Source organism: Scatophagus argus, chromosome 22 (assembly GCF_020382885.2).
Source record: "Scatophagus argus isolate fScaArg1 chromosome 22, fScaArg1.pri, whole genome shotgun sequence".
Taxonomy (NCBI): Eukaryota; Metazoa; Chordata; class Actinopteri; family Scatophagidae; genus Scatophagus; species Scatophagus argus.
In genome coordinates, this window is record NC_058514.1 from 16,126,260 (window position 1) to 16,140,807 (window position 14,548).

The 14,548-nt window shown below is 40.9% G+C and overlaps 1 protein-coding gene across 2 annotated transcripts in view; it reads left to right on the plus strand.

The window, feature by feature from the left end:
- tmtc1 (transmembrane O-mannosyltransferase targeting cadherins 1) overlaps positions 1-14,548 on the plus strand; it is a 97,786-nt gene that overhangs the window by 2,938 nt on the left and 80,300 nt on the right. For both annotated transcript variants that reach the window (XM_046378611.1, XM_046378612.1), the window contains exon 2: positions 8,856-9,033. In XM_046378611.1, coding sequence (XP_046234567.1) covers positions 8,856-9,033 — 178 coding nt within the window. The remainder of the gene's footprint in view (positions 1-8,855; positions 9,034-14,548) is intronic.

Here is a 14,548-nt window from a genome sequence, read left to right on the forward strand (position 1 = left end):
ACAGCTAGCAGCTCTTCACACTCTGGTTCTGGATGTAGCTTAATTTAAGGGAAAACGAGAGGAGTGTTGGGGAATGTGACTGGCTGGTCTGGTCACAGACATAATGTGTCCTCAGGCGGAGCTCCATCAGCACACTCTCCCCTTAAAATAGCTAAAAGAGAGTCCCTGGTGTGTGTGTGTGTGTGTGGTCCAGCAGTAGGATTGTCTCAGTCCCAACAGCTTTACAAGCTCTCAAGCAGCTTCTTGAAAAACATTTGCACCTTAATGTTTCTCCTGAGAATGAACAGTGTGGCGTCCAGCTTTGTATCTGCTCTCAGGAACACACACACACACAGACAAGTGCTTAATGAGGGATGTGCGCTGGAGACGGCAGTAATGGTCAGAGACGATGGAGGAGAAGGTGATCTTTCAGGAGTGACAGGTGGTCTCTTATTGCTCACTTGGGGGGGACGGATGGGGTTGTTCAGTGCTTTGGGTTGCACCTCTCAGGGCTGTTGGGCCGACAGCTTCTCCACACCATCTTCATTAGCTTGTCATGTGAGGGATGCTGGTTCGCATGCGTGGCCGCAGTCTTTTTTTTTGTCATCTGTGAGATAGCCTTTAGCCAAACACACTGATCTGCTGCAGCTGCTGTGTGCATGTAGAGAATGGTGTAGCTATTAAGTGGCACACACACACTTTCTGTGGAAAAATAATGATTAAAGGATAATTCAGGTCACAGTGATTGTCAGGCCCCTTTTCTCTGCTCTTTCTCTCCCTGTAGAAAATTACCAGCATTTGTTCTACTCCAGATGCTATCAAGAGTTTGAATAATTAAAAGTTTATTAACAGATAGGTGAATGGGAATTAGTTCCTGACCAAATGTGAAAATTATAGATAAGGCTGTAATAAGAGATCGACAAGATGGCTGTGTGGGATGTTTTGCATGTTTCATGTTCAGGGCCAGCTTCTGTTGTCGTGAGTGTTTTTTTTTTTCTACGAACCTTTTTGAATCCCTAATTTCGGCTAAAATCGCCTCACTTGCACTTCAGATGCTTCAGCTGTCTCAGCTTGATGTGTGATTATTTGCCGGACAGAAATGAAGAAGTTTTTTTGGCTCGGTATCACAGACTGGAGTCAGATCGGTAGACCTACAGCGGAGACAGGCTCAGTGCACAACATAATCACTTAAGGCTCTGATGTACTTCCAAACAGATGCAGACAGCAGAGTAGACATGCACACACTTCTGTTTTGCATTGAATTCCTTTGTGTCCTTTGGTGTTTGGAACACACTGAATATACAGATTACAGGCAGACTGGTGTTGGATTTTTGAGGCCAGTATGAATATTGATCTTTTAGAATTGGAAATTCCTATACCAATATTTTGGCTGATATTGTCATTCTTTTATAAATAATAAACACAAAGATTTTTGATAAGTGTCCCTTCAGAGAGGGAGAGAAAGACTTTTTCAGTGTAAAAATGCACAAAGCAATACCCAAATACCTCTGAAGCTCTGATTGCCTGGTGCAGGTTGATAGTTTGGCCCTGCAAATTTTTTGGTGAGGTTCTACTACAAATCAGTGCTTTTCCTCACTTGTCAGAGCAACCTTGCAATCCTGCATTGGAGATAATTGGAGAGAATTTGATGTTTTAGATTTGAAAATAAAGGTTTTCTGTATTGTTTGAAGAACATTCAAAGTACTAACATTTTGGAATTTGACATTTAATTTTGTTTCAAGTGTCTGTACAGCAAGATAAATATGAGAACAGGATAAGGATAGAAAAGTCTGACACTGCAGACCCCCCCCCACACACACACAGTTTTCTTGAGGCAAGTTCTCCTGTAGTTTTTGATACGATCCTCACGATGCGGAACTTGTGAGGCGCGCAGAGTTAATCACTCAGTATGACGAATGATTGAGACAGATATGCTGCCAATTAGTGTCGCAGAGGACGAGGGATTAAAAGAGCTTGTTTTACACGTCAGGCCCGAGTACGTTATGCCATCAAGAGCTGCAGTGACTAAAAAAAACACTTTGTGAAGAAAAACCATAACTGGGTAGACAGGCTTGCCCTGACCGCTGACTGCAACCCTACTTGGTAATCAGTGCTGACTGGGAGATGCTGTCCAGTGTGCTCCACACTCAGAGCTCTCTGTCTGGGACACATCAGACGACTTTGCCAAGGAGCTGACCGGTACAGTGTGCCAAAGCTCACTGAGTCCAAAAAAACACTGGGCTATATGGACAGCACATCTCCTATTTCATATCATTTTGCCTTTTTTTTTGTTCTTGCTTAAAATTAACTGGTGGTTAATGGGTGCCAGGCTATCAAAAGCAAAATGAACTCAAACTGACATCTCTAGTTCCTTTCATTGACTATTGTATCTTTCCCCTATGCCTCTCCCTCTGTGCCCTCCCCTTCAACTCTGCTGTGTCCTCCTGGGAAGGCCTGCCATGTAGCATGAAAATCACTCTGTTGAACGCACATAGAATACAGAGGCATCAGCAATGCTGAATGCTACAGGATCAATCGAACAAGAAAGTGGGAAAACACAAGAGTGCCGTGGCTGAACGTTCAGCTGAAACTCACCCACCTCCAGGCTGTTGTGATGTTTCGGTTTTAGTTAGTTTAGTGCGCTGATAACATTTCAAAACCTGATTAACTTTGTTCTCTTGCTCAGCCCGGAAAGCTATGGCCGACTTATATTCTGCATGAAAGGAATCGTGGCATGTTACCTGAAACATCTGAGGAAGGACTGTTTATGCATGCAGAGGAACAGATGGGTGCACTCCTCCAACACCTCTGGCCTGGGGTCACTTCTGTGTGTATTTGTCTGCTTTCCGCATGGCTAAGGACATATCCACACCCACAGGCACACACACAAGCCCGTGGTGAACCTATGGGGAATGTGCAGTGAGTTCAGCATTGTCTTTTCTGTGCTGGTGCACACTGCAGGGCTTTTTTTTTTTTTTTTCCTTTTCGATCAAGGTGAAGGACACACACAGGCAGAGTAAATACACACAACGCAGCCTCAAGGCACTTTTTATAGCTGAACCCTGATGTGCACCATGAACTGAGCAGTGATTATGGTGAGAAAACAAGGGAGATAGGGAATGCGAAAGAAAGTAATAGGAAGACAGAGAAAGCAAGAGGCCATATGATTAAAATAGAAACACAAGGACAGATGACACAAGACAGGGAAGGAAGAAGTGGTGATGGATGCTGTTCTGGTAAATGAGGAGAGGAGGAGGATGAGGAGGAGGAGGAGGACACGGTCATAGCAGATAATAGAAAGAGACAAGAGCAGGAGATGAAGAGTGAAAAATAAGAAATGACAAAGACGAAGAGTAAGAAAGTGATAGATGATGCTGCTGGAGTCCCAGAGAAGCTGACTCAGGCGTTATGAGAGCTTAATTTCCCAATTGCTATTTATCTGTTTCAAAATATAGAAATTATTACCTGATGTTCAAGGATCTAGGACATGCTGTCATTTTGCCAGCTATTTAGTCATCTGCTCTCCTTTATATCAGAGAGAATTCTTTATCCCTGATTCAAAACTTATTCAAAACATTTCACCCTGTTTTCAGTAGTCTGCCTACAGTGTTTTATTCAGCCTATTTTGCATTGCAGGGATTGGTAATGCATTAGCATAACTGTTAACTGCTGATGCAACGTTCTTCAGAATAATTAACAACCTATTTTTAGTATTCTTGCAACCTTCCTTTGGGCCATGGCCCAGTCTCAGCAGAGGAGAATATATTAGCGTAAAGGACAGGAAGTCCTCATGCTGCTGCTGCTGTTGGTGCTGCTGCACGGGCACTCCACCTCTCCAGCCGCCAGTCACAGAGGACACTGTGTCTGTCTCACTGAATGAGACTACACAATTGTGCATGCTTGGCTTCAATGCCAATCACTTTACTGTTGCTCTGCTAGCGTGAACACCTGGAACTTCGCTGTGGATATTGTTTGGGGTCCCCACAGAATGATCATCAGTAATTTTCGCAACTCCCTGATCTTTCCTTTGGTGCTGCTTTCTTTATTTCCGATTGCACGCGATCCATCCATTGTCCACATTCGTGCGGTTCATGTTGCAGCAGCAGAAAACTAAACAAGGTAGCCTAGATGTTCTTGCCAAAGTGGTTCTACTCCAAGCCCCGTTTGTGAGCACAGCCACAATGACATTCTTTGGGGCATTGCTGCAGATGCTGCATGAATCCATCTTACCCTCTTTCTTGAACCGTGAGATCCTTGAACTCCTTCACTTGGGGCAGTAGCTCACTCCTGACCCAGAGTGAGCAAACCACTAATTTCCTGGCGAAGTATCTGAGGTGCAAGTTCTTCACACAAGACTGCAAACTGTCCCATTGTATGTCATTGTAACATTGTGTTAATATGAGCTGATTGCCTGGAAATTTGCAGTCCAGACACATGTTTCTCAGTGGAGGAATCTAAACACATATTGAACGTTGCTGTAGTGCCAACCTCGGGTCAAATCACTGTTTTTCATGAATGTAGTGAGATAGCTAACGAGCTGTGTTGGAAGACAAAGCTCTAATTGGTTATTTAGCTCTCTAACTGTTTAACTACCCGTCAGTAAGCATATTTTCTACAATAATGAAAAAAATAATCCTAATGATGCTACTGGCTCCCTGCCTTTTCCTGTTGCACTTTTCACCATGACATTCATGGTCCCAAAAGGACCAGTCCTTTGGACATTAATTGGTAAATTATCAACATATTGCTGGCTTCCCTCAACAATTTCATACAGTGAGGTTGACCATTTTTTTTTTATTTTTATTCCCTTCTGTTGTCAGCCGTTTAGAATACTGTTTTGGCATGACTGACAGAACTGAACTGACAGACATGAAAATACTATGACAAAAGCTGTCAAATCCGTTCTGTTCATCTACTGTAGGTTTCTCAGATGTTATTCTGTTGTGTAATGTGGGATCTTGACTGGGTTGTATTGTTTCCTCAAATACCTATCAAGTTGTCTTTGTCTTATTTCCCCATCATGGTGTCATGTTTTCCTCCTCGCTCTCGCTGGCTCAGCCAAGCTGTCATGAATCTAAAATTCTGGGTGAGATGGAAGACTCACAAAGAAAAGTTTGCACCTGTGTGTTCAGGACAGGTGAAGTAATAAGTTGTTCTTTACTCTGTTAATTCTTGACCTTGCACACTGTAGTTTGTGGAAAAAAAAGCAAAATCAGCAAGTAGACAATTTTGAACCATTAATCACATTCATCAGTAACATTTAACCAGCGTTGTGAACAATAGTAATGGAGGTTCATATTTTGTAAAGCAACAGTTAACTATGAAGACATGACATTTTCTTACAGTTTATGTCAGCATACTGTTGTACATGATACTGTGCTGTCATAGCTAAGCCGACATTTAAAGCCACAGAGGGGCTGCATAGACAGGCTAATTACCAACTTGCTCATTGTGGCTCCACTTAGCAGTGTCTACTGAAACAACAAAGTCCAGCTTCTGATTCTTGTCTTTGATGGAATATTTATTGCTCACCGTTAATGTGGATGCATGCAGGAATCCATAACCCATGCCCATAAATCTACATATAGTCAAAGTTTTCTTGTATTTCTGGATCCGTCTAGTGAGGTAAGCAATGTCTAAATGACTAGTGAGCTAACTGCGCGCATCCCTAGTCTAAAGTCATCCAGTTTATGTTAGTTGACTCTATACTAAATTGCATGTGAATGTGATTTTTTTTTTCGTCAATCACAGCAAGCAAAACCAGGGATCTACTTTCAGGATAAGTTGCCTGCTAATAAGGGCTATAAGAAAATATCCATACATTTAAGTATAAAAATATTTTATGTATCGATTCTCATAAATACTGTAGATTTTTGATTAGTAGTTACATGCAAAGATTTGTGACTGTGGTTTATGATGATGTTGTGTTTAAACCCTTGATAGCAGTGTTGTACTAAATCTATCTTTTGACTCTTCCACTACAATGTAACGTCAACTGAGAGAGGAAGAAGTTATATTAGCATGAGACTTGCTAATATAAACGAACAAAGAACACAGGCCTATGAAACAATATATTGCCTCTCTTAATTTTGTATGAGGTTGAATCATAACCCTTGTATATTGATATATATCATATCACCAGATTCTTGACAATATACAGCTTTACCACAAAAACAAATATATGTCTAGTTGAATTTCAGACTTAATTCTTGACCTTTCAAAAACCCAGTCAGCTGACCTTAAGTTTTAAGTTTAAAACTTAAGAGTTAAGTTTTGTTTTTTTGGTTTTGGGTTGGTTTTTTTTTTGACAAAATATCTAGCTCCATTTTGCAAACATCAACTAACGATAGCCATTTTAAGTTTCTGGTTAAGGTTTTCATTTGTAAAGTGAAAATTATTATTATTTAGAAAAATTGTTATTATATTAGTTATTTAGTCTTTAAAAAGTTACATAGTCAGACAGTCACAGACAGTGAAATAAGACCGTATAGTCTAAATAGTCTAATGATGAAGTAACTCAGTTCACAGATCTTGCAGAACAATACCCATGATATCATATATTTATATGTCATCATGCAAGCCCAGGCTCATTGTTATTCAAGTTTGGGAGTAGTGGTTATATAGGCAGTCCATCACACAAAGGTCACAGATTAGATTCCTTCAGCAGTCTGCATGTGTCCATCAGCAGGCATGCTACCCGTCAAAATGTCCTTGAGTGAGACACTGAACCCCAACCTGCTCCCTCATTGTAAGTCTCTGTGGATAAGCACATCAGCTGAATGCCTCAAATGAGAAATTTAAATTCCTCTGAAGCCTTCGTTTCACAGATGGGTCGGGACCCCGGACGGGCCTTCGGGGAAATTCATCTCACAGCCCCTCACTTGTACTACACTCATCTCAGCACTGGCTTTAAGGGCAGATCAGCATCAGCTAAGGTCAGGGTGAGATAATAGTGAGGGCTAAGGCTCTCTTTGCAACCTCAAGCAGTTTTTATCAATCGTCCTCATTGAATTATGAATAACAGAGGGATAGTAGAGGCCAGTCTCCTTCATCACTTAATGGACTGAAAGAAGGCTCACAGAGGACCCCATTAGAGCTAATTACAATCAGAGATAAGGAGTTCAAATGTGAAACCATGGTCTGTTCAGCTGTCACTGTTTGGGTTTTGTCTTGTTCCGCAAAGTCTTGCCTTAGAGGTAGACTTTACATAAAAAGACACATTAACCCCTTGACACACATCATGTTATTTCACTCAGACTGACAGTGCCACGTAGTGTATGGTCACCATCTTCTCCTAACTTTAATAATTTACATGTAATAAGTGAGAGAGCAAAGCGTGAAAAGAGATAGGAGAGGAGTACAGGAGGTAGAGGAGAGAGTCGGAGAAGAAGGACAGGAGAGAAGACGAGGAGAGGCAAGACCGACTTCAGGACAGTACGGGCTGTCTGCTTAGATCTCAAAGCAGAAATTAAAAAATATACAAATTGTGTTTGGCTCATGATTTTTAAATTTTACAAAAAAAATCATTCAAACATACAAAACTGAATGGTTTCTGCCACTGTCGTCTTGTCTGTTTCCCTTGTTTTTATCCTGTGTAGGAGGGACATAGTTCACTTGGTGTTGCTTTTGTGAGTGTAAGTGAAGAGTACCTGCATATTGCTGCAGCCAACGTAAAGTAGTCATAACAGTCAGTGTTGGACGGGCTTGTGTTTGCTGCTGTAGAAGAAGAAAGAAGAAATTGGTCACCCCAGTGTCTCAAAAGCATCCTTCATCAGCCGAGTCACTCAGACCACTAAAGCCAATTTTGAGTACTTAAGCGCTGCTGCTGGAAAAATCTTCGGAAGCATGAGTCATGTAGTCCTCAATGAATTGGTGGCTCTTGTTTTACGGTGCTTTATCGTATTGTGTTACAGTTTGTGTCTTCTGTTGTTCTCTTTGTATTTTCTTGTTGTGTTTTGTGTGTCTTTTGTGCTCTTAAATCTTAATTGTTGAGTTTGTGTATTGCGTCTTGTGTTTTTGTTGTTGAGTTTTATATAAAGGCCCAGCCAGGGATGGTCATTGAAAATTAGCTTGAGAGGTTGAATTATGTGGTTTTTAGTGAAATATTTCAAAAATTTGCTGCCAGTATCAGAAAAGAAGAAAACATTTTCAAGTGGACTTTTATTTCCAGAAAGTAATCATAATTTAAATGAAAATCACTGTTCAGACTCATAAGACTCATTAAAATCATAAATCAATTTCCTGAAATGTTTTATCTCCATGTCAATTTTGTAAAATCAATATCAAAAGAATGACACCTGGAAGCTGTCCCAATGTACTGCTTCACTCTTTAAGGGTTTGCTATTATCAGGTTGTTGATATTCTGTGAGAGGCTTTAATACCAATTATGATGAACGTGGTGAAAATTGCATATGTTATTCCTCGCTGAGGGATTAGCTAGTGGAAGATCTTCCGCAGCGTGTGATTTGGTGTCGGGGAAACCAACATTCTTTCTGAAAGCAATCACGCTCCTTTCATTTAAAATTCATTCCACCGTGGAAATGGATTTAGATTTCGTTCAGGATTATAAGACAATCATCTAATCTAGGAAATGTAAAAGGTAATTTACTTTAGAGATTCCGAGTAAAATCCACAGTGCTGTACAGCTGGCTGGTTGTTTAAGATACCGTTGGGCCTTTTATGTCTTCATTTGGTTTGGGTTTATGGAAAAGTGACTGACACTGACTATAATATTCATCAGTCTGTTTTTGTCTTTTTCATGAATTTTAATCATTTTTAATATCTTTTGCACAGGAACGTATCAGATGACACAATGCAGCTCTCTTTTCATCCCACAGTGCTGAATATTTCTCTCTGTCTGTCTGTCTGTCTGTCAGGTTGAACATCCTGCTGCACGGCATGACGCCTCTCTATTTCCACATTGTCAACGTGTGTTTGCACTGTGCCGTGACCTGCCTGCTCATGCACACGTGTGAACGCTGCACGTTCGAAGACTCGCGTCTGGCCTTCGTCACGGCGCTCCTCTTTGCTGTGCACCCCGTCCATACCGAGGCTGTGAGTACATGACATGCACAGATGGTCGCGAACTTTCTAAGAGAACGTGATGAGGAAGGAGTTGAACCCTCAAGGTTCCATCTTGACATTTTGAGCACAAAGCAAAGTTACTACCAAAAAAACACAAACAAAACAAGTATAAACATGAGAAATGGTTTACATTTTCTCAGTCTAATTGGAAACATTGACCTTTCACAAAATGTTCCATTACATTGAAATAACTGCTGAAAGAGCATTGGCCTTTTCCTCCATAACACTGTCACCTATTTTACAAGTTGTAATCCCACACCCAGCAACCTGAGCTCCTGAAGAGCCCTTCAAAGGAATACTTCAACATTTTGGGAAATACATTTATTTGCTTTCTGGCAGAATTAGAAGAGTATACTGATGCCACACTTTATAAGGTGCACCAGTTCGGCTGCATGTTAGTGCAATAACTCACTGGATTTAGGAATTTAGGAAGACAATCTGCTGAAGTTCAGACCAGGCATCAGAATGGGGACGAAAAGTGATTTAAAGCTCAGTTAAGTGATAGTATAAAGTGTCGGAAAATGTAAATACAGAAGTAAAGTACTTCTAGTAAATTATGCAAAAAAGTTAATTGTTCTTAATTACATTGGCTTCAAATATCGATCCCTAGTGTCATGTTTGGGCGGCGTCGCTGACGCAGAAATTTACTGAACCCCGATGCAGAGTCAAAAAGGGCAGGCAGGCAGATCCAAGCAAAAGTCTTTATTTAAACTAAACTAAACTCAAAAAACACACACACTTACTGTGGCAAAATCAAGGCAAGGCATGGCATGGCATGGCATGGCAAGGCAAAAAAGATCCTGACATGACGTGGGGGGAAAAAACACAGACGCTCAGACAAAGGTGACTGGGAAGACAAGGACTAAATAGACATGACAACGAGACACAGGTGACACACATCAGGAGGGAGAAAGTAATCAGGAAAACTAAAAGCAAAGCTACATGAAAACAGGGCACACAGGGGAAGAGACACTTTCAAAATAAAATAGGACATGACAAAAACCTTGAACATAATACATGGAAGCACAAGACAAACATGGAACATGGCACATGGACAGAAATCAAAAGACAAAGCATAAGCAAAAAACACCAGGCATGACACCTAGTGAACAGTCATGACAACTCGCGTTAGAAAGCATGACATTTTCTATAGCCCTGCAGTGAGAAAAATCTAAATTATATTTTGTAATACCTCAAAACACTGATTTGGGGGAACACAAGTAAGTTGCATTAGTATATTCTAAATGTGAGTATTAACAGTAATGTTCCTCCTTTGATGCTGAGCTCAAAATAAGCCGATTCCATATGGTGACGTGAGTAAGGATGCTCTGCCTTCACAAAATCCCACCTGCCCACAAAACTGGCATCACCACATAAGTGATTAACCAAAGCGTCTGACAAAATGACCCCTCTCAGACAAAATCAAGATAAAATGTCTCAAAAAGTGAAGAAGGCTGGTTATAATTTCCTAAAGCCTATGCTGTAAATACAGGATATAACAATACAATTTTAGCCAATCAAGCCTTAATAGACCAAATGTTATCAACACACAAAATTAAGGGTCATATGTAATTGATATGTAAACACAAGACAGATGCTTGTGTCCATAAGTGAATTAAGTTATAGCAGCGGCAGATAATAATAATAATAATGATAATAATTCAAGCAATGGATCAGTGTTCCAGGTTAACTTAAACTCAAGGCTGCATTGTGTGTATGTGGCTACTTCACAATAAAAGAACTGTATCACTGCAACGTTACAGTGTGTGGCTGTTGTAACATTTTTGCTTTTCACTGTGAAGCAGCTGCAGTCAAATTACATGCTTTAGGTTATGGAGGAAAAGGGCCTGCTGTTAAGTTGCAGACATGGGCAGTGGGAGCTCCAGTCTTTTCAATCTTTGTTGTTATATTACACCTGGTCAATAATAAATACAGATTTGATATATTGTTAGGGGTCCCTGCAGGATATTATAATGAAGGTGAGCTACCTTGTGAGAGATAAAGTGCCTCCACTTAAGTCTCTTCTGAAAGTAAAAGTACTGTTCATGTTTCCCCACAGACGATGTTACGTGGCTGATAGTTGGCGCCGTCAGTAGCACCTTGGATTGGAATCTCTTCATGTTGAATAAAAAGAACACAAGACTAACAGCTGTGTTAGAAAATCTCAACTTCTAAAAAGTCAGAGATAAGTGCATGGACATAAAAATGTAATTTGAATTCTGTCACGAGTGCCGCTAATGGGTGACAGAAGCCTAAGATTATGCTGTTGAGAAAACTGATATTATGGTTGTCAACTTAAATGATTTCACGTTTAGATGAATGTGGCAATTATGGTGCTGTGTTTTGAATTTGGTACACCTCTGATTTACGCTGCTGACAAGCTCATTCTCCATAGCAGTCTCAGTATTAAGAAACCAAACTGATGGAAAAACATGAGATTTTCTTTTCCCAGAGAAAAAGCTTGAAATGATTCAAACTCAAAGCATAAGCATATAGGATTGTTACATTCTCTGGGAGTTTGCTTTGCTTTGAGTTTTCACTTTGCTCCTGGTTTTAGTGCGGTCGTTCCTCTGAAGAATTGAGAGATGGTGTCTGTGTGTCCTCTGCCCTTCATGGTAGCAGTGTCCACCCTGCAAAAGAATCTTTGAGGAAGACAGCGGATCTTTTAGGATCAGCACAGTGTCTCATTATTAATTTATTCACCTCTGCTTTCAGTGACTCCTTTGTGTTCCCATCATTGCCGTTTCGAACCTCTGCCCTGCTTTCCGTGTGATTCCCGAATGGCAATGTTTCCCACACCTGACTCTGAAAGGTGGTGAGTCAAGTTGTGGAATCTATTCAAAAAGGAGCATAGCAGAGCAGATTATTATTTCTCTCCTTCGCTCCAACAGGTGAGGTGACAATAAAAGCTCAGATGTTCACTGCACGAGCACGGTAGAGAAATTGGAATGGGAATGAGCTCATGGGGGTGGGGGTAGGTGGGGATGAATGGAGCAGAGAAGTATGTGCAGCATGGAGAAAGTGGAGAGTGGAGAAAGAGAAATGCATGAGATACAGTGGAAGTTGGCGATGAAAGAACGACAGGCAGACAGAGAGGGAAGAAGCGGTGGAGAGATGAATGGAGAGCAGCAGGGGTTGTAGCAGGACAGGCCTCCTGCCAGGGCGCTCCCCTGACTCCCTGCACAGACAGCAGCAGAGACACGAGGAGGAGGAGAGGGAGAGAGCACAGGAAAGCTTCAGAGGAGAGGGAGAGAAAGCAAACCGGGATCGAGGGAAGCAACATGACAAGACAGAAAAGAAAGTGAGAGCGGGAAGCGTGAAGGAGTCAGAAATAAGGTCTCTAAGTCCCCAGGCCGTTGTAGGCGAGAGTTTGATTTCCCTGCTCATCTCCCAGCATGCCAGTTAAACTGCCAGAGCAGGCAGAAACAATTGGACTGGGTGCGACTGGAAGAGAAAGAAGGGAGAGTTGTCTACTGGCTCTGTGCCTCCAAATCTTAAACAAGTCAGGTTTGCTTTCTGTGCAAAAGCATATGATGGAATTTTACTTTTTTTTACTAGTAAAAGATTCAGGCGATATCTCTACTCTCCCATAAGTGTCTGTAAGTGCACAAAAGGCTCACAGTGGAACTGACCTGCCAACCTTCTTCAATTTAACAGCCCGAAACTTCAAACAAGTTGAGCGTGTGATCCAGAAGCAATTTTTTTTTTTATTTTGTTGATAAATTGATCACTGTTGACCTAAGATTAAGTTGCAAAAATTTTAGTACTTGATTTATTGTTTAAGTAATTAAAGGGCGACTTCATCTGTGTTATTTTCCAAATTTTAAACTCCCACTCAGCTGCTGCTGAAAGGCAGTGACGTGGGTTAAGCCGGCCGTGTTCAAACAGACCTGACTTACATCTCAGAAAGTCACAAACGCTGTGAAAAGTCTGCTAAGGGCTTTATAGCTGCAAAGTCATCATCAGAAACCTACATCAGGTCACATAGTAGCATGTTGACTCCAAAATGCACATATGTGGACTGTTGTTTCAAGGTTTGCATTCGAGTGTGTATGGAACACTACTTGGAAAACACAGAATGATCTAAAAACCTCCAAAATACCAAGAGTGACAGACCCATCCTTTTCCAAGTGAAAACTCTAAACAGTTTTTGCTTCCAGCCTCTCAAAGATGTTTGCTACGTTTTCTTAACATAGTAAATCGATTATCTTTTATATTGGACTTTTGGGCAGATGAAACAAGACATTTGAAAGATGAAATGGGGTTTTTGCCATCCTGAAATAGGCTAAGCTAGCTACCCAAGCTCAGTTCTAATGTTTTAATGCAAAACTGTATATTTTAGAGAAGTGTACAGTTTCCATCAACTTGTACAAATGTTATTAAGAGAGCAAAGTGGATGAAAATTCGCCTGCACATACACTAGCACACACTGCTTGATGAACTTCAGACTGTACTTCAATATAAATAGGCCCCCATCATTGAGACCAGATGGGGCTAATTTTTTTTAACGTGATAAGGAATGAGATTGGTGGAGACAAACACACACACACACACACACACACACACACTGAGGCACACACGCATTAGAGGGGGAAACACATTTTTGACCTAAGCGATTCCTTTCGTGCTTGTTTTCCAAGAGTCGAAAACCTTTCTTGAAGAAATAGGCGAGGTTGTCATGTGAGAGTTCTGAAATAGAAGCAGCCTCCAGCCCCTTGTAAGTCTAAAGAGTTTTCTCCTGCAGAAAGCTGCAACTCTTTATCTAAACTGAAGCCACCATTCACACAAATAATATTTCTACTGAGGTTAAAGCATTCTGTTCTTTGCTGATAAACCCTTGGCACACCTCAGTGTTTGGGTCTTTCTCCTCAGCCTTATGACTAGTCAGTCAAAACATTCGTGGAGTTTTTAAAACTAGGTGTGTTGGAAACAAGACAACTTGATAAAAGTTTGTTAGTTTCTGTCCATTCTGTTTCACTGTAAGAGAGGAAAAGAGCATCAGGCATGGTGTGTTGTGTTGAAATGGATGGTAATTTGGTTTCCTTTTTTAAATTACAGCATTAGCTGATATCATTAGCCGCAAAAGTTAAATAACTGACCACAGCCTAACACCAGCAGCAGCAGAGGGATCCTGCCAGCAGCCTTTACAAGATAAAAGCACCTTTAGGATCCAATGGCTTTATGCTTTATACCCTGTCATCATTGCTGTTTGAATCAACTCTGTGTTAGCAGGGATAAACTGCCTCTGTAATTAAAAGGACATCATTAACCAATGATATAACTGCAAGCACACAGCCTAATATGTCATCCTTTCAAGCTAACAGGTCTCAGAGCTTTGTAAAGAAAATTGTAAAATGTTTTACTCAATGTTAATAGTTAGCGGTCAATTCAGTCTTCCTTGGCTGAATTAGTTTCATTTATCTGTTTTTGTACCATTATACAGTTAGTTGAGTTCTGAGGTCATGCAATACCCTAATCTGTAACT